We start from the raw sequence: 21,228 nt of genomic DNA, 5'->3' as shown, positions 1-21,228 counted from the left end.
TGCATTTCTGAATACAATGGTTTTGCATCAGCCAACCTCATAAAAGCCAGATTATGAAATTCTCAAGTGTAATAAATACTTTAAAGAATAACTGTGGAAGGATCACAGGCAGTTATACAGGTGTCCAAACAAATCTCCAAGTTTTAGAAAACAGCATCATTAATATTAACGTTCTCTATCATCACTTGGATTAAAAGAGATACTGGACATCACTGAAAATAACTTAATGACACATGCCTTCAACTATGAATGCACAGCACATCAGTAGCATCTTTGCATAAGGTTTTAAAACACCAAAAGCACAAACAAATGCCTGTGGACTGGGTTTGGTTTAGGGGAGTTTTGTTTGGTTGGTTCATTTCAGGTTGTTGGGGGTTTTTTCCAACTTGGCAGAATATGCAGAGATATTGCTTAATAGATGCCAGTAAGAGGCCCAGTTGGTAACATCACCTTAAAACAGCAGTACTGCAAGGTCTCTACAATAAGTGTACATTACGTATGACAGTTCAGGGAACAACTCTATGATATGACCTATCTGATGCATTTTGTGTAATATGAAGGCAGACAAATTCAAGTGGCCAAGCTTGAGCAGAGGAACTAGATCACATGACCTTCAGATGTCCCTTCCAGTGTAAATTATTCTATGATTCTAAGAACAAAAAGGCTGATTACTGTTTTATAAATTAAAAAAAGAGGTGGGGGGAGAAAAAAGGCTTCTTCAGCACATAACCCACTGATTATAAAAGTGAGGTTGTAGTCCAAACACAATGGAACAAGGCAACCACTGCATGATGCCCAGAGAATGGATTTGCTTTACAGGTTCAAAGAATGCATCTTACCAATGCATCAATTCCCCCTGGTGTAAGTTCTGAAAGAAGTTTGCAACATGCCAGCAAGCTACAGATTAAGAAGTAATTGACAAGGGAGCACTGTCTGCAGTTAAAAAAGGGCAGAACACAAACTTCAGGTTTCTGGCCAGCTGTAGCACTGACGCCATAACTGTACAGAACAGCAGTATACTTGTACGACTGGCATCAATATCCATTGGCAGTTATTACCATTATCCTTATTACGATGGATGCAATGAAGAAGGATAATGAATACAATTCTGAATACAGCTTCTCACAAATAAAATTGTACATAATCGAGACTGTATAAGCAGATTTACAAATACTACAATAGGCTTTACAGACAGAAAGAACAGCAGGAATTTTTTTTCCTTCTAAAGTACACCAGCCCACAGAGGAAGTCTTAGTATTCTACATCAAAACATTAAGAAAATACCTTCCTTAATCTTTTTAGTTGTAAAGAAACTATTTCTTTACTCTAGATGTTGGTGTTTTAAAGGATTGCTTAAGTATCATTTTGCTCTCAGAAAGTTCTCTAGTAAGTATACAGTACAAATTAAAGCACCGTGAATTGCTGCTGAGCAGTTGCTTCAGTATTTCGTGTTCAGTGTTTCACATTACAGAAGATGTACACTATAGCATTTACCTTTCCATCATGCAAGTTGCTTTAAAAACCATGAAAGTTACAATTTCTACTTATGCCTAAGCACAATTAAAAAACTTTATTAAATCCACCTAGTTCATTATCTGGTTTCAAAAATTCACCAGTTGACACTTAAAAAATTATGCAAGAAATCTTAGAGTAGTATTTATCCTGAGATAAGTTCTCTGCTTCCAAATATCTCCAACTTACGGATTCCTGAAACACAGATAGTTTGCTGTTTCTTGCTATATTATTGTATTTTATAGCCCCTGTCAGATTTTTCTTTGGTTAATATCTCTAATCACTTTTGAACCTATTTATAATATTCTTGGTATCCATGATAAAATGGGAAAACGGCATTCCATAATTTAATTATCAGTCATGAAAACTGTGTTTTCTTTGTTCCAAAATTACTTCCTGAAATTTTATCTGATATCCCACTATTCTTTATTTCTGAGAAACACATTTGTTCATTTTCTTGAGACCCTTCAACACTTTTTTCTATATACTTCTTACTTCTCTGCCTCCAGTATCTTGAATATTTAACAACTTCTTCCATGCAAGCTGTTCCATACCTTGGATCGTGCTTCTTACCTTTCCCTGTATTTTTTTCCTACTTTTAGAAAGCAATACACAAGTCTAACACACAGTATTTAAAAATGTTTATAAAGCATGAATTGACACAGTAACAACCATTTTTTTTGTCTTGCCCCATTTTTTTTCTAAATAACAGAATACAATTAATTTTACTTGTTAGTCTTTAATTAAAGGAAATCATGACTATGACCTATAATGTTACATAAATATTGTAATCCATTTACTCCCTTCTCTTAAATACACTGTAAGAACAAAACAGTACTAGCAAAAGTTTGCCCAGATATAAGCAGGAGCAAGACATAATTTTTTAATATTAACTATTTTTTTCATTTTTCATTGCACTTACATTTTAAATTAATAAATGCACATTATTTTCTCTATTTTTTCTAACTAAAAATTTCACTAATTATTTTCCTAAAGAAACAAAAAATTTTCTGAATTAAAAAAGCATAGAATGGCAATGAATTGCAAAATACACTTCAACAGTGTATTCAAAACAGTGTTTAACTGAAAGACTGAAGGCACACAGAATACAGCTCCTACATTTATATCCTAAAAGAAATCAGACTGTTGAGAACATCAACTTTTCGAAATCTGAAATGGCCTTTTGTAATAATAATTTTGAGGTGTTTTTACAAAAATCAAGAGTGCTTCCTACTTCTGTTCCATGCACTGTCTAAAAGCATGAATGCATGCTTTACAATGTGGAGAAGGAATGCATCAAGAAAAAACTCTCCCAGGAAAATTTGGCAAACACGTTTTCTTGTCTTCAAGCTGCAATCTGATTCTGGAGGGTTCACTGTTCTGGTCAGACAATAAACTCTTGGAAGAGATCATGATACTCCCAGGGGTATTTCAATAGGCACCAAAAACTTGCAGAAAAATAGAAGTATTTCCTTACATCCCCAACTGAATGTATTCTAGTATTTTAGTTGTAAAAGATCCTCATGATAGCTTTCTGTGACATCTTTTCCATCAGAAAGCATTACACTCCTGGACTCAGTGTAGGAATCAGTACAGGACTGAAATAAACCTCCTCCTCTGGAAAACATTTTGCTCCAGATATAGCGAGTTAAGTTTGTTTGGTTTTAATACAGCTGATCTGTAAAAAAAGAAGCCCAATTCTCTCCTGTACGAACTACACTCCCCAACACCCCAAGTCCTCATCTGCTACAGCACTTAAGAAATACTATCTCATTCCCACCTATATTCCATTCTCCAAGTTAATTCTTATTACTATACCAATACCCTTCTTGAATAAGCATCTCTCTTGCCTGCAGGTTACTATAAGCCATCACTGGGTCCAGTATAATGATGACAGACCGATGAAGGTAAATGTTTCCTTATAGAATTACCATATAAAATGCTACTAAAGAGACAACAGCTGTTGAGATTACATAGTTTACCTCTTTTACATGCTACATCATTTTTTACACGAAAGGTATTTCTTGTTTTTTAGGTAGTTCTAGCAAGATGATTGGAAGAAAGTCACCTTCCACAATTCCATCAAGAACTGAAGACACAGATCAACTCTCATCCAAATTAATTAGCCAATCCCCACTTTTCTCAACACCAGACCTCTCAAAATACAAATATTTGAAGTATTTCACCCCAAACAGGTCCCACATGTAAGCATCCACTATAACTAAGATTCTGTCTAGACCAAACATCCAGCAGCAGTTGCTGGTTTTCCCTACTGCACACCTGAAATCCATTAACAAGCCAGGCCACAAATATCTGACAAAAGAAAGTTGATGTGTTTTAACTCAGAAGCCTCAACGCATTTTGCTTCTTGACAAGGTGTATTGGTTTTGTTTGGCAAGGTTTTGGTAGCGGGGGGGGGGGGGGGGGGGGGTTACAGGGGTGGCTTCTGTAAGAAGCTGCTGGAAGCTTCCCCTGTGTTCAAGAGAGAGCGAGCCCATACCAGCCGGCTCTAAGACGGACCCGCTGCTGGCCAAGGCCGAGCCAATCAGTGATAGTGGTAACGCCTCTGTGATAACATTTTTAAGAAGGAAAAAAAGTTGGGACGAGGAGAAACTGCCGCCGGAGTGAGGAGTGAGAACATGTAAGAGAAACAACCCTGCGGACAGCCAGGTCAGTGAAGAAGGAGGGGGAGGAGATGCTCCAGGCGCTGGAGAAGAGATTCCCCTGTGACCTGTGGTGAAGACCCTGGTGAGGCAGGCCGTCCCCCTGCAGTCCAGGGAGGTCCACGGTGGAGCAGATAACCACCTGTAGCCCGTGGAGGACCCCACGCCGGAGCAGGTGGGTTCCCGAAGGAGGCTGTGACCCCGTGGGAACCCCGCGCTGGAGCAGGCTCCTGGCAGGACCTGCGGATCTGTGGAGAGAGGAGCCCACGGAGCAGGTTTTCTGGCAGGACTTGTGACCCCGTGGGGGACCCGCGCTGGAGCAGTGTGCTCCTGAAGGACTGCACACCGTGGAATGGACCCATGCTGGAGCAGTTCGTGAAGAACTGCAGCCCGTGGGAATGGCCCACGTTGGAGGAGTTCGTGGAGGACTGTCTCCCGTGGGTGGGACTCCACGTTGGAGCAGGGGAAGAGTGTGATCAGCCCTCGTCCTGAGGAGGTGAAGCGGCAGAAAATAATGTGTGATGACCATAAACCCCATCCTTGTCCCCCTGTGCCGCTGGGGGGGCTTGGTGGTGAAATCCGGGAGGGTAGTTGTGCCCAGGAAGAAGGGAGGGGTGGTGGGAAGGTGTTCTGAGATTTCATTTTATTTCTCATTACCTTGCTCTGGTTGATTTGTAATAAATTGAGTTAATTATCCCCAAACTGAGTCTGTTTTGCCTGTGATGGTAATAGTGAATGATCTCTCCTGCCCTTATCTCGGCCCGCGAGCCTTTTGTTATATTTTCTCTCCCCTATCCAGCTGAGGATGGGGGAGTGATAGAATGGCTTTGGTGGGCACCTGGTGTTCAGCCAGGGTCAACCCATCACACAAGGTGACCTTATCAGCAGTTTAAAGAGAATTTAATGCTGTAACTTCATTCTCATAGATACTGTTTTTTTCTTATAAATCTACACTACTAATGAACTTAAACTGTACCAAATCAAATGTTTTGATCCTCTGTTATGGTATAACGTAATTCTTACAAACCAATTACACTGGAAAAAAAGAGAAAAAAAAGAATGGAGATGACATCAGATCAGTCACAACTGCACAACTAATACTACTGTACTGCAGGTAGTAGCTTTGCATTACTGCAGAAGTTCAGCTTTCTGTATTGTATTCTTTTGTTGACTTATGCCTAAGTTAAAAATCACTGCACTGATTAATACCATGTTCAAAAAAATTTTTAACACAAGGTTTCACTTATCTTTTACTTTGGAAATGGGTAACTTTCACTAAAATATCTAATTAGTATTTAGGGCTCACATTTTCCTCAGTTTGAAAGTTCTAGCCTAAACATTTAATGGGATTCTCATGCAGTTTTTTAGTAAATCAAATGAAACACTTAAATGTTGGCTTCCCTTTGACAAATAGTTTTCAAGAAGAAAATACCATCTCATACCCAAAACAAAGTAAAACATTCTTGAGAAATTTAACATTTTAAAGCACCCCAGTTCTCAAAATTTTATCAGAAAGATGTTTCTCCTGTGAAGTGTAAAAGACTACTTATGTTAAGGAATGCTACTGAATGAAACATGCTACAGAGCAACAGCTTGGACTGCATAGCAGCGCAAATATTTTGTAGCTAAAGATAAAGATCAAACTCCTTGCCACAAAACAGTTACAGTAATCGGGTTCTTCAAGCTCAGAAGCCAATATATAAACCACTCAAATTCCTTTGTACTTTGCCATTCTGGAAACAGCCAACATGTTCCAGTCAGATGAGAAATCCTAATCACTTGTCATGAGCAGGGCATCAGCTCAAACACATACTCAACGTCATTTGCATGTCACTGTCTGGTCAAGGTACAAATGTTTCTTCCAAAAGCCTGATTTTGAAACAAACCAAGTCAGTTCCAAATGGTTATGTCAGATACTTAACTTATTACTATTTTTAGTCTACCTTTAGTGATTTTTGTCTTATTTTCATTGGCACAGTTTGCTGCCATGGCAAAAAGATGTTCACAGATGGGGAAAGGTGACTGCACAGAAAACAACAGTAGGCACAAAATGCAACTGAAGGAATAAATTCTGTGTATTTAATTCTCAGCATTTTAGGTATTACACCAAGAGATGCCAATGTCCTTCTAAATGACAGATTACTCCAGTAATAGCATTTCTCAAAACTAGATTAATAAAACACTTGTTCCTGATAGCCGGGAATATTCAAACAAGACTGTCTCTAAATGTTTGAAAAAAGACATAATGTCTGTTTGAGATTTAGAAGAGAAAGAACCACAGGGCATTTAAATTACATAATCATAGCATTTGAAAAGCAACTGCCAGCCTAAACTGGAAAACCCTGTAACAATTTCAGTTCTGAGTAATGTAACACCTAACAATAAACAAAATAGAACAAATTATTTCTCAAAACTAAGTCCTACTCTGAGAATATTCACATCTCCAATTTGACAATTATATGTGCAATAACACTATGCAAATCTCCCACGTTATTTTATTTTTGCTCAGAAAGACATGTTCCACCATAGCCTTCAAGTCTTAAAAATAATGTTGACAGAAACTGTCTGGATTTCACTGACAATAAAAATAGAATCACTGCAGAGTTTAATACCAAGTATCAGTTAAATCAAACATTTTAGTTGACAAGAAATATTACAGGAGCTCACTACAGTACCTTGTCTACATGGAAAATTAAATCCAGTTCACAGACATTTTCAAAACATTTGTCTAGCGTTTCCACAAATACCTGTAAAGAGGAAAAAAAGTCAGAGGTCAAGCTATATCAGAAACTCAGTAGTTCCATTAGGTGTGAGGTTTAACAAAAGCAAATACAGAAAATAAACACTGGGCAGTTTTTAAGGCATTAAAAGCATCTATAGAAATTATGTGGTTAACGTTACTATGCCAACAGTATGTTATCTGTAGAGGGCAAAACTGTATGCACAAGTCAGTTTATGTTATAACTCTGCTAAAAAGTCACACAGTTTTAAATAGCTGCATCTTGAAAAAACAGTAACATCATCTATGCTACAATTTTCTCAGCTGTGATTCAAAGACTTCCATTTCATTAGAACCCAATTACTAAGCAAAAAGTCAGCTAGTTTTTCTTCATTATTACTACTATTTTTAACAACTACTACATTGCAGGCATCTCCCAGTTAACCAGATGACTGTTAACTTTGACACACAGAGACACATGTGCAATGCAAACTGTCAGCATCATGCAAGTTTGTCAGCATTACGGCTTCCAGTAACAGTACAGCAGTTTTCACCTGGTTTAGACCTGCTGAATTCAGGATGGACCAAGGAAAGAGGCAGCTGTCTTAATATCACACCTGCTTATCCTGTCAGGCATACCACCACATAAAATTTAGAAAAGTCCAGCAGTTTGTACCCAGGCAAATAACCCCTCCCTGAATCTAGAATGTAAGTGCACAAGGCAGAAAAATCCAAGCAGCTGCTGAAGTCCAGCCACTGATGATGCCTGCTGGATAAGGACAGCGCATTACCCTGCTTTGGGTACTTCTGTAACAGATTCCTTCCTCCTTGTGTTAGCCAGTTTTGGTAACCTAAGAGCATCACAGCCCCCAATTAGGCCAGACAATGAAAAGATTATTGTACTTGCACTCCCGAAGCTCCTGAATGCCAATCACTATGTGCTTGTGGAGAGTGCTAACGAAGACTCCATCTAGTGCTAGAAAGGTATAAATACAGTTCCCTTTATGCAAGGGATAACTCCTACTGACCTAGCTAGATAAGATGTGTCAAGACCTGTAAGTTAAACACATGCTTGAGTTTGAGAGCTTAGGGTCCTCAAAATTAAAAAGAATTTCTGTAAGAATTTAATGATTATTTATTAATGACTAGTAAATAAGCTGCAACTTCTTTTATTATATGTTTCAAGGCCGTTTTGTCACAATATGCATTTAATATTGTCACTGTATCTAAATTATTTTTTTTGCAATTCTAAACTCAAACCTTATAGCAGCAATATGGAAGAAGTCAAACACCTGGTTTTGATTCTCTCTCTTTTCAACACAGTTTATTAATCCCATCTTAGTCTTTGAGAGGAACCAGATTTCAGACTACCTAGGCCGAGAAAAACAGGAATGAGAAGCCATATTCTGCTGACAAAAATAAAGTTGATAAAAGGTCTGCTTCTATAGATACATATTTATGTCTACAGACCCAGGGAAACAGGTCTGCTTGACATCAGCCATTTCCAGTTGTCTACCTTGAATATCAAGAAAGATTACTTTTACATCTGAATCCCCAGTCTCAGATCCTGCTTACACCATAAAGAGGATCACACTCTGCTGTTGCTATTACTAGTATTATCAATCTCCATTTTAAAGTCAAACTACACCTAACTGATGTTCCATGCACTTAGAACAAGGATTATACTTTAACACCAAATACCAATTCATAACTTAAACTAGGAACATAGAGCATTTTCACAGGCAGACTCAAGACAGTAAGGTTCACTGACAACAGTTAACTAAGTAAATGAATATGCTTCTGTTAAATTATACTGAAGCTAAGTGAACCACATCTTTTTTTTTTTCTTCAAGTATTTGTTAATTTGTTGTGATAATAACACGTACCATAAAGAAGGGATGCGAGCAAACAAAAAACTTGTATGTTAAGCAGAACAAACTACACAGTTCACAACCATGTGCAGCAAGACAAATGACCACAGACATTCTCTTACTTTCCTTGTACCTTAGGAGAATGCGGTTACAAGGACAGTGCTGTTTGGTATTAGCTGCAGGAAGAAGATTGGAAATAGAGTGTAAACGTAACCTTTATCCAAAGGTTTCAGTTACAAGAGCTAACAGTTTGACACTATTTTTGAAAGAAAAGAAGATATTCCACATATACATCACCAAGTTTGCACACGAATTTACATACTCTGACTTTGACATCCACCTAGTTCCTTGGAAAACAAAGGAACACGTTAAAAACTAAAACTCAAAAATCTTCCAAAAAGGCCCCCACAGATATGTGTATTTAGTAGCCATATGTATGCCCACACATCGACAACACAGAAGTTTTATTTCTGTGACATTCTTCCAGTAACTAGGGTTTCTCCTGCAACAACACTTGATTCACAGTTACAACGGTTATTTTTAAACCTTTACCCATTACATGGTGACACCACCACAGACTGAACTCAGAGATCTCTGCTTGCAATGCATGACCAGTAATGCAAAGCAAGCATTTTTTAATCTAAGGGAAATCAGCTGGCACTGAGTATTCTTCAGAGATTTTTTTACCAGCTAAGGATTTCTCATGGAAACTACAGAAACTTTCTCAATCTTCCATTCATGATGAAGAATTCCCTCAAGAGTAATGCCAGCACTGACAAGGTATACATCTACTACAAATAACTGGTCTTTAAAAGCTTTAGTCTACAAGGTAGCCTAGATTTTTTTACACTAATATTCTTCGACCTATTTTAAGATGCCTTCAAATAAAATTAGAGCCATTTTCATCATAATAATACTTGAGAGTCAAATGAATTGCACACTATGGCAAGCAGTGCTAGAATTTAAGTACTTCAGTAATTACTTCAGATGCTGCAGACTTGCAGATCAAAATAATCAGAAGAGAAAACACACCAATTGTTTCGGGACACACACACACACACCACATCAGTTCAAAAGCACCTTGTGATGTTCTTGGAAAATAAACATAAATAAATGAGTCAAATAGCAGGAATATAAAGATGTATGCACCATGAATTACTAGCTCCCCCTTGTGCTTCATTTTTTAAATCATTATCTTTTATATTTAAAGAAAAAACTATGCACATCTCCATGCAAGTAAACAGAAAAGAAAAAAAAAGAAAAAGAAAAGAACCCACACCTTTCTTTTGTAGTAAATATGCTTTAATAAAGCCAGATACACACCTGGAGAGTAAATTATATGAATCAAAATACCAAATTGTTATTGGATATACACAAGCCAGGAGCTTCCTATACTCGTTAATATTTCAAACATAAAATACCACCTTTACCCCAAAGGGCTCATTTTTTTAAGTAAGAAAACAAGACAACAAAGGAATAAAATATACATTAATATTGGGAAGATAACAAGGCTAGCAGAAAAATCAGAACACCTATCAATTAAATGAATCTGACGCTAGATAATGTCAAATACTAACAAAAGCAGATACAAAAAATGAAGTAAAACCAACAGGAGCTACTCATGTCAAGAATATCCTATCTGTCTTCCTAGGCTAAACAGCAATGGTAAACCTCAAGACAGAATTAATTTAATCTGCCCATGGAAAGTCCTCTCCTTCACTGCTTTTTACAGTTCAAATGCTACTTGAGACTCCAAATAGTTTAGAACATAATAGTCTGATCATATAGCCAGTTCTCCATACACAAGACCGGTTTCTCTTCTGCTCTAAGTCATCATTCACATATGATTGCAAGCACATGAAATCAAATAGTGTTTACACAGCCTTTCTAATTGGGAAATCCTTGGAGCAGCCGCTGCGTTTTCCCACACTTACACTGACATCCCAGTTTTCTTTCAATAATTTTTTTTTAAACTACTCATAGATTATACAGAGAATGCCAAGATAACAGTGTAAGGGAAAGACTGTACACATCCTGCTGATCAGTCAAAACAGAAGTGTGTTAGGTCTTTCAAGCAGACCTACCTATAGGCTTAATGCATTACCAATAAGGCCTTTTAGGTCAAAAAGTTCTTTTTGTTCTTAATTCCTGCCCTTTACTTTCCACCCAACTCTAAAATAAACTAATCATGTTAACTGAGAACTAGTTAGGGATTTTTCTGCCAAAATAGGTATACCAGTCATATGCCTCTTCTTTTTTTAATGATCTAGCATAAAAGCATCTCTGGTCAGGATGATTTATCTTTAGGAACTGAGAAAAACATCTTTCATGAACTGCACTGCATTTCCCATATGCATCCCACTGAACAACATTACCTTGCAAGCCTATATACAACTTTTCATGGAAGACTGATCTCACAGATTTAGCTGCTTACTTAGTCAACATGTTTTGGAAGTAGAGCAATGGGCTAAAATCCTCAAAAATGCTTAGAGTTGACATAGGCTTTTAGGTTCATAAGACAGTTAGGTACCATTGTAAATGTCACTCAATTTCTCCTCATGGCAGTCTACAGCTATTTATATTTCATTACCTACTTTATTTCCATGCGCTATAGCCTTACGCTTCACAGGCTAATGAGAAGAGTCTGAAATAGCTACCACTTGTGACATAATTCACACTGAATCCAAAAGACTACAAAACCTACCAAGTGTAGCACAGATGCTGACCTATCTCCCATCCAGTTAATAAAAAAACAATAAATAGAATCTTGTGTTTGTATTACAAGAAAACAGACAAAAATTAACAGTATGAATTTGCCTGAGGAGTTCAAACATATCTAGTTTGAACACAGTATGAAATCTGAGGCAGAGTCTGCGATTTGTAACACATGCATGTATTCATTAGGGCTGAGCCAAGAAGACTTACCTGTGAGACAGCTCTGAGTTAATGGTGATGTAAGTGGCCTTCACAGCAGTATCTTATCTATTACAACAAAAACTTTATGCAGAAAGGAACTGCAGACTGCCATATATAATCTAATCCACTATAGATTTATACAGTTTACAAGACAGAAAACCTTTAAGTGCTAGACTGAGTTCTAGGTTCATTTCACCAGTTTATTTTCATGAGATCATAAACTGTCCTTCTACACAACTACTTTTCTTAAACAATTCAGTATATGTATGATTCATAACAAACTCCAGATGGCTGTTACCCATGTTGTCTCTGAACTATAGTAAACAAAGATGTATGAAGACAGTTCAACACTTCTCAATAAAAAACAGACAAAGCTTATTTGCTTGAGTAGATGTATGTGTATATACTGCCAGCCTGAATTGCACTTGGGATTGAGATGTAATAATAAACTTTCTGAGGGTGCTTTTCCAATGTAACATACATTTAATTCCGATTGCTATTGCTAAGAGGATAAAACAGATCTTCCTCGTGAGCTAGACTGGAAATGAAAAATGTTTAATTAATCTCTGTATACTTTCTGCTATGATCAAATGGTTGAATTACAATGATCTAGAGAAATGAGAATACTGAACAGCTGCAGGTACTGTGGTGAGACTGTATTTATACTCAAAATCATATGGGTCAGAAAAAAGTAAAGTATTTATAGAAATAGAAATAGCATTTCTACTATTTCTGCTTCCTTCAAGTAATTATACTGGCATGTAATTAAACACCAGGGCGTAAGGGAAAAGATGTGAAATATAAAAACTGAGAGACTGAAATCCATCAAAGTACTTCTGGCACGAGAAGCAACACAATTTAGAGAAAAGTTTAGTGTATCCCTGATTCAGAGAGTTTGAGGGCTAAATAAATATAGGTAGTAGTAAGCTCAAGCAATTTGCTTCAACATCTTAAAGTAAAATTTAGGTTACACTGTGTAACTGGAAATAACTAGAAGCTACTGGTGTTACTTTTTAAATATACCATAACGAATAAAATCTTAGTTGAACTTGCATAGTGGCCCTGCAAAATGTAACAGGTCAGACAATTGACCTAGATAGTCTTTCCTATCCTTATTATCTGATTAAACATAAGATATTATAATATCCACTTTATCTGAAAAATATCCCTAAGTCACATGAAATATTAATATGCTTCTTTTCACAGTTTGTAAACATTTTAGCACTTCCAAGTAAGAAGACACACTATGCAACAAGCAACTCTGTAGAACAAACTGCTAAAAACAGGTAAGGCCATTGTATACCTCAGTAACTTGCACAGTTCACATATTGCAGAATGTTTCTATGACCAAAGCTGATATAAAAATCTAGAAAAAAAGAGTTTCCTTCCCTGCTACCCACACAGCCACTTGGAAATACAATTTGTATTACTGTCCAGAAGAGCACTAAACACTGAAGAGCAGTTCTGAAGACCAACAGGTGACTATGAGAAGCTATTCAGCTCCAAGAAAGGTCTGCAGGGAACTGTGAAGCCTTTAAGACTCACAGTGCTTTCTGCAGTGAAATAATATATAGACACAGGCTCATGTCTCAGGTTACCACAGATTTTACTTATGTAATAAATCAATTCTCTTGATGTGCAAGCTTTTGAAAGGCTTAACAGTAAGTGAATCATACACATATATATATGTGTGTATATATATATATATATGAGAGACCCACTTTATGTAATGACATACATCACTTCACGGTGCGAAACTATTTTTTGTCACATCTGACTACACTAACAATCCTCAGTGAAATTGTTTATGCACAAATTTTAAGTTGAAAATCACTGGTGTAGGCAGAGTTCTCTTGACATAAGTGTTTGTAATACAGAAATTATTTTTGTTGCTGAGTTGTTACAGACATATTTAACAGTTTAAATCATATATGCTGTATTGGCAGCCATGCAGAAGACAATGTATTTGAGGAGTTAGTGATCTTGAAAAGGCCGTGTCTGCTCTACTAGGCTTGACAAGCTTCTATCTTATTAATGTAATCTATGACTTACAATGTCTTTGAGATATGTGAACGGTGGGTGGATCAAGGAGTGGAATGGTTCGATCCTGATCAAGGGACTGTTGCATGTTTAGGAGTTAGTAATCCACACAACACTTAACCTGAGCAGGCACAGCCCTGCGCTGTGCTGCACAAATTCTTTGGCTGCAGGGCAAACTGAGCCAGCTCACTGTAAGAGAGGAGCCTGTAGTCAGCTTCCACTCCGTACAGGTGATTACACCACCTGCATGGCCTTCCCTGTACTTCAAAGCGCAGCAGGAAGTCCTCATAAGAACATCCTTTAGGAACAGAGTTGTCTTCTTGTGAGGAAATTATATAGTAACTCAAAGGTGCAAAAAACGGAGAGCTCCACTCCATGGACAGGATCTGCTCTGCACAGTGCACCGCGGGAAAATCCGCCTGGGCTCCACTGGATGCTGCATGAGCACAAGATGCCCAGCATCTGAAGTGGTGTAAGGTATACTGTCTAGATTCCTCTCCTTACTCGGTTTTATCAAACAATTATCATATTAAGCCATTTTGTTGTCAAGCCTTTCTTACTGAGATCCAGAAAGAACCTGTACCAGCTCTCTTTCTCCTCACCTCTTCCCACCCACCCCACCCCCCCGGTGCAGAAGACATGCCTAGGGCAGCATCTGCACTCATTTTCTAAAGCATATCTGAACAAAGGCTCATAAGCAACAAGGAAAGTTCCATTCAAAGAGGTTTTGGATGTGTTAATCCGTTTTATATTTGTAGTGAATATATATGTGTGTCTGTGTGTGTATACACGCACACACAGAGCTTTATGTGTCAAGGTTCTCACAATCCAAACTTGCCTAGCGAATGTTTGAACTGCACCATTTTTACCTGCAGCCAAAACAAGGCCTTGAAAAGCTGCAGCAAAAAGAATAGCTGCTGATTGTTCAGTATGTTCCAAATAAACTGTTTCCTTACTTTCTCATCAACTTGGGAAACAACTTTTTCAAAGACAGTCCAGAAAACTGCAAGCAATCTAAAACTAATACTCAGCACTTTGGGCATGTTCACAGTATGAAAGCCACCTTCGCTTCCAAGTATTACAGAAAAAGATACAGCTAAATATTGAAGTTCTAAGGTACTTAGAAGTAGAATTCCACTTATTAAAAAAAAAACAAAGCAGCAAAAAAAACTTACTTGTATGAGGTCTAAAATGCCAAGCTCACTTTCTGAAGAATCCACACAGAAGACAAAATACAAGGTGGCATAATGTCGGTAAATTAGTTTGTTATCAGATCCACCTATTAATCTAACCAGGAAAGAAAACAGGAAAGCTTAGTTAGCATCTCAGGATAAACTGGGCAAATCCTCACAGTTACTTCAGTTAATAGGAGGCCTATTGTTAATGGCTGGCTGGAGCTTTCCCAAATCTAACTGTATCACAACTTTTATTTTGTGATATAATTACAATGGAAGAAAACTAAGTACCAAGACAGCCCAAGTTACATTTACCACACAAGCACAGTTGTTGTTATCCATATGGATAACAATTACATCAACAGATGCACCTTTTTATTAAAATCAATTCAAACAGATCATTTAGTTTCACCAAAAAATGGGTATTAAAAGTACTTCCATTACAGACTAGTGGGCACTGTACAGGGATTAATCGGCTTTACCGATTAACAGAGTGTATGCGTATGAATCCTTCCCTGCCCTTCTCAGAGGAGCATCAACAGAAAAAACGCAGACTGGCATTTGGATTACAGAAAAAGCCCTGAATCGAGTTTATGTTGCACTTAATTCCCAAGAACATGTAACACTCTTGTGCTACAAAATGTTTGGTATCTTGAGAAATAAGACTGTACGACAAGCAATAGTTTACAATGCAACGTTAAAGTCACAGAAGCAATTATATTTTTATGGACTCAATGATCATCAAGTTACTGAGCAAGAGAGGAGGTCTAAACAGGTATTTACTTCCACTCTTCTACTATAGCCCTCCCAAAGAAGGTACATAAATCATAAGAAGAGATGTTCTTCAGATCATTGACATTTGCTTTGAGCAGTAGGAGGCCTGCTAAAATCAAAATGAAAATATTTTGTAGCCTGAAGCTACATGGCTATGAACATCATAATTCTCCCTTAATTCTGTACTAGAATTGAATCACCTGTTTGGTGTATCATAACTCATCCCTTTAGTTTCTGCCTCTATCATAGGGAGAGAATACATCAATAAATAAAAAGAACAAGAAATCTTTTAGGTCACTTTTGCTTAAGCACATTGCTTTGCATTAATGGGGGAAGGGGAACCCTTTGTTCCTGAAGAGCGGGAACTACAGTTAAGTATGAGACAAAAATATTACAAACAAATGTGAAAGTGGAAAGAAATGGCAATTAAAGTTACCTTTTTTGTGCTTTATTTACCCAATTCTTTCAAATACATTAGTACAGAGTTAGTATATATAAACTGTTGAGGCCTTTGGGTAAACTGCAAACTATAAAGTGATCCCTGTCCTTAAAAGAGGAAAAAAAAAAAATAATCACCCACACCTGAAAAAATATATTGAAATGGTAACTAACTCTGGAAAAATATATTGAAATGGTAACTCTGGAATTGAGCAGTAGGAGGAAAGCCAGAATTGTGTCCTCTGCCTTAGTTTCTTTCTGTTACACAGCTGTGATTTTTCTAAAAGGCTCCAAATGGCTTCTTTCACTTACAGAATTCAAGCCAGCATGTTTCCAGCTTGAAATCATCTCCAAGAACCTAACAACAGAATCACCAGCTGAGTAGTTGGAAGAGAATAATTTGAGTTTAAAAAAAAATAATGAAATAAAAAAATCAGGAATCATCTTGATCAGAAAGAAGACATCATAGCTGACACAGTACAGCTAAGCATTTAACAGGCTCTGCATACAGAAAATTTAGGCATTAACATACTAACTTGCAGTAATTAGAAATGTCCATAATTACGGTATTTAACAGGCTATGACAACATCTGTGTTTAAACTGGAGATCATGATCTTACTCCATCAATTATGACTCCTTTTCCTAGAAGGTGGCTTTGTAACTTACTCTTGATGACTAATATCTCAAAATAAAACAGTTCTCCATTTCAGAATTTCTTCTCCTCAACTAAAGCAAGACCGCATTAAAAAAACCAAACGAGAGGATTCAAGAAGGAATATTTTGTGTGTGTCTTCTAGAGACAGAAGACATCTGGCTTTCCTTCCACCTTGCTCTACCTATATTAATAAAAAATCTTGGTTGACATTGCATTACTTAGCGCATTTAAAACTTACTTTTTCCTTCCTAGTTCATATAGCAAGCCTGAACCCTGACAAAAAGGCCGAGAAATCCTACTGTCAGCGGCTGTCCACTCAAATTTTAGGAGCTCAAGCCAAAACACCAGCTACAAAATATTTTCTCAGTGGGTATGCAAATGCCAATACCTCTTCAAACGAGACTAGAAATCTTTAGCTTGATTATAGGAAAACTGGTTAGGTATCATCTGCCTGTTTCTTCCCCAACTTGTGTCTGAAACAAATATAGTATTAGATATGGCACTCTGTCAGTTACAGCACTAGAAAGAATAAGTTTTATTGCCTAAATCATTTTGATACATATATGTATGCTTCAGTTTGTAAAGAATATTACCTGGTGCAACATGATAACATTCATTGTGTATTAAAATGTCTCAAGTGACATGGCATTTACATTACAGCTGTAAAAACAGTAATGATATTTGCTAGCCAGTAAGTATTGGGCATTTATTTCAAACTTGATACTTACAATCCTCCTTCTAGGAAATTACAGACATTTTCATCACGTTTTGATACTAAATGGAAAGTTTCTCTGATAATTTGTTGCTGCGTATCTTCACTCTATGAAAGAAAACATATTTTGCTATCAAGCTAAAATGGATTAATTAACAATGCATAGCACACAGAGCTAATAAATAGAACACAAAGTACATCAGCACCCTCAAACTGTCTACTTCTGAAGCCTTAAATCTGCCAATTAACAAGCTGCATATTGGTTTTGTCATTTCAACACAAAAAGACATTTTTACAAGTTAAGTTGCAGAATACATTACTAAGAAACAACTGTGAAAAAAGTGATTGTATTTAAGAAACTGCTAAAAAAAAATCTAAAAATAGTTTCTTCAAGCAAACAGGAAGTCTTCAAGTATCTGAATTTTTTTTATCTCCACCGTAGCCTCAACAGACACGGACATGCTTTGAAACTATTTTCACCCACAAACAAGAGGGAAAAATTCTCAAAAGCGTGAAGGGGTGGGGTAGCTAAAAAAAAACACATAACACACAATGGCATCATGAGCAACAGGTTCTCCTAACCCATTAAGTTACTAATCTGCTAGAAGGACAAGAATACTTCCAAGATTGAATTCGCTTGACTCTTCTTGAGTCCCCACGGCAACTCCATCATTCCTGCACACTTGCTTTTGCTACCCTTCTGTAAGAGTGGACTCATTTTTAACAAGTCTGTATTTCCACAGTCAAAAAATTTAGATACAATTCCTAAAATCCTGCATAGCACAGAACCCTGAAGTTATCAAGTATAAATAGCCCCCATCCCTGCCAAAGCGTGTAAGTCAGCATTTTAAACCATTATATGAACAGACACTCTGAGCAAAACTGGGCCATGTACCTTAAAAGCGATTTCAGCTAGAACAGTGTTGCACCCTGCGTGACTGCTAAGCAAACAAAGCCTGGCATCCATGTGGTTTGCACTCATCACCTTCAATTCATGTATTATTTTACAAACAACCTCTAGAATCCACAAAGACATCAGCAAAAATCTCCAGCAGAAGTAAATTGCTCCATAAAACACAGAGCAATAAAGTGTAGGTTCCTCTGCTTCTATAGTTGGTGTTCCTTAAATTGTACCTGCCTTACTCCACTGCAGTTGTCTCCATTACTTCCCCTGTATTTTCTATGGTAGCAGGAAAGAGACAATGTTTCTTTTTTCCTTAAGAAACTGAGATACTGAGTATTAAAAAAACCTTTGTTTTCAGAATCTGCCCTTAGTGACAAAGTTGTTCAGAAACTTATTTTTAACTTTGAAATTATGGCCACAGGTCTATATTCTAAAACATAAAACCACAGCATGTATGTCCTCCTATTTAATTGCCATGAATTATTACAAAATATTATCATCTTCATTTTATGCAGTAGAAACACTTCCCATTCTCATATATATCAAGGAAAAAAGTTACACGTGTTTTTTAAGTTTTGGTATCACAAAGCAAACAAATACCCCTTTCACAGATGTGACCAAACTAATCTCTCTAGAAAGCAGGAGATAATTCCATCTATAGAAAAAAAATTGAGATTTGCCTCAGTACTGGTTCAATTGGTATTAATGTATGTGAAAGTTTCAGGAAGTCCACAAATAAACCTGTCTTATTGAAGTCACACACAAAAAGACAATGAAGACAATTGTATCTTTCTCTGCACCACAAAGCTTTAGGGAAATCACCTCATCACATAATTTCTTAATTTCATTTGCTATTCCATTTTCAAAATTTCAAGGTGTTCTATATACAGACGTATTACCCTACTTTCAGCATTGAAGATTTATTTGTTCTAATTCCAGTTATGAAAGTAGTAGAGCAGAATGGAGTTGGCAAGAAAAATCTGGTATCCTCCTGCCATTCATTCCTCTCCTTCTGCTTCTCCCTCCCAGGACTTTGATTACACAACAGTAACAGAAGACACAAAAAGATAATTACATTTGAATGCAAAATGAGAATGGAAGTTAACTGTTTCTCATTAATGCAAGTTTTGTATACCTTTCCAAAGTCTTTCATCTACCTATTAATTGTTACCTCCACAGTGACAGGTAAAAAAAAAAAAAAAAAAAAAAAAAAAAAGAAACTTTGTTAGGAAGTTACTGTAGCTCTGCAATGGAAGTTATCAAGAACAGAGTGGGGATGCACAAAAGGCGAATGCTTATCAGTATGTGTAGGTGAGAATATTCCATTTTAATTTTTAAATTTGAAATGGTAGACAAAAGACATCTGCTTGGTAAGCCAGCACTGATAAGAAAGAAGAAAACAGGTTCAAAAACCTGTACTAGAATTTCCCACTATTGGCCTTCTAAAGAAATGGGATCAAATTCAGTCTTCCACAGCAATGACCTGTATCAGTTACACCCTTTAATTAAAAGCCTGACAGTGCAAACTGAAGTGTCACAGTCATCATTTCTGCTCCGAGATGTAGAAGTAAGATACGTCCCTTCCGACAAAGTTAAATATGACTTCTGTAATAGCCAGAATTGCAAGTAAGTGGCCATAAATCCAAGTAAGTAATAGCACTACTGAAGATGATTATTTTGTTTACATAATTCTGGGAAGCATCACTTGTTTTCTTGTGTTTTAATGCCCAAGACCACCCCAACCTGAGCTGAGCCAATTTGCTAGGAAACACAATACATGATCAGAACATTACCTTAAAATCTCTTAGCCTTGAACTAAATCAACGGTTTCCACATTGTTTCTTAACTCCCCGTGGCTGCGCTTTCTCTTCATTCAGAGCAAGTGCTTGCGCTGCACTTTCAGAGCTGCTCTGCTCCTTGCCTTCCCCCGCATAAAAGAACACACCTTTCTGTTTCATTACATTTCTTTTTCACCTCAACTGTATTTTTATAGGGCTCTGCAAGTTTCCAAAGGAAAAGGCTCTGCCTACTGGACCTGCGAGTCCCATAAAACCCATCTTCCCACTTCCAACGCCTCTGCCCCAGCACGGAGGCACGCAGCACCACACAGAGACGCCGAGAGTCGGGCTGGAAAGCACGGCAGAGCTTACAGCACCGCTTCCACAGGTGGGCTCAGAGAGCCGACTCCGCGGCGGAACGAGACTCCCCTCCTTCACCCTCGGTACTACTGAAGGACGAATGCCGGTGAAAACGACGCCAGCTGGGAAAACGGCGTTCTTCGAAATCTCGTTTCCCCGACTGACGGCCCTCCATTCTCCCACGCCCTCGGCCCACGCCGCTGCCTCAAACGCCTACCAACCCCCACAGCCTCACCCCGCAACCGCCGCTCCCGAGGACACCCGCCGCCCCAGGAGGACGGACGGGGCGGACGGACGGACGGCCGCCCTTCCTTCCCTTCCCCCCGCGCCCGCCCCAGCCCCGACCCCGGCAACCAGGCCCCGCGCGGCCCCGGCCCGCCCGTACATAGCGCTGGTAGAACTTGGAGAGCCGCGGCTTGCCGTGGTTGTTGAAGATGAGGATAGCTTTGATCATGGCGGTGGCGGGGCGGGGGGAGCGGCGGCGGCGGGCGGCGGCGGCGGCCGCCGGGCTCGCTGCGCTGCGCCCCTTCCCCTTCCCCTCCTCCTCCCCGCCCTTCCCCCCCTCGCTCTCGGGGCGGCGGCAGCGGGTCACGCGCACCACGTCGCCAGCGACCCCCGGCCGTTAGCGACGGAACGGCTCCTGCCGCACGTGACGCGCCCCTCCCCGTCACCTGACGGGAAGGCGGCGTCCCGCAAGGGACAAAACGCCT

General features: G+C 38.4%; 1 protein-coding gene across 4 annotated transcripts in view; it reads right to left on the bottom strand.

Moving 5' to 3' along the window:
* Positions 1-21,150, bottom strand: part of AP3S1 (adaptor related protein complex 3 subunit sigma 1) — a 36,041-nt gene extending 14,891 nt beyond the window's left edge. For 2 of the 4 annotated variants that reach the window (XM_049795206.1, XM_049795207.1), the window contains exons 1-4: positions 20,904-21,150; positions 17,493-17,584; positions 14,897-15,008; positions 6,851-6,922 (exon numbers count right to left, since the gene is read on the bottom strand). In XM_049795206.1, the coding sequence (XP_049651163.1) occupies positions 6,851-6,922; positions 14,897-15,008; positions 17,493-17,584; positions 20,904-20,972 (345 nt within the window). In that variant the 5' untranslated portion in view covers positions 20,973-21,150. The remainder of the gene's footprint in view (positions 1-6,850; positions 6,923-14,896; positions 15,009-17,492; positions 17,585-20,903) is intronic. The other 2 variants (XM_049795205.1, XM_049795208.1) reach the window with 2 other exon arrangements.
* Between the last annotated feature and the right edge of the window lie 78 nt (positions 21,151-21,228).

The sequence above is a fragment of the Accipiter gentilis genome, chromosome Z, assembly GCF_929443795.1.
Source record: "Accipiter gentilis chromosome Z, bAccGen1.1, whole genome shotgun sequence".
Classification (NCBI taxonomy): domain Eukaryota; kingdom Metazoa; phylum Chordata; class Aves; order Accipitriformes; family Accipitridae; genus Astur; species Astur gentilis.
This window is presented reverse-complemented; position numbering and strand designations above follow the sequence as displayed.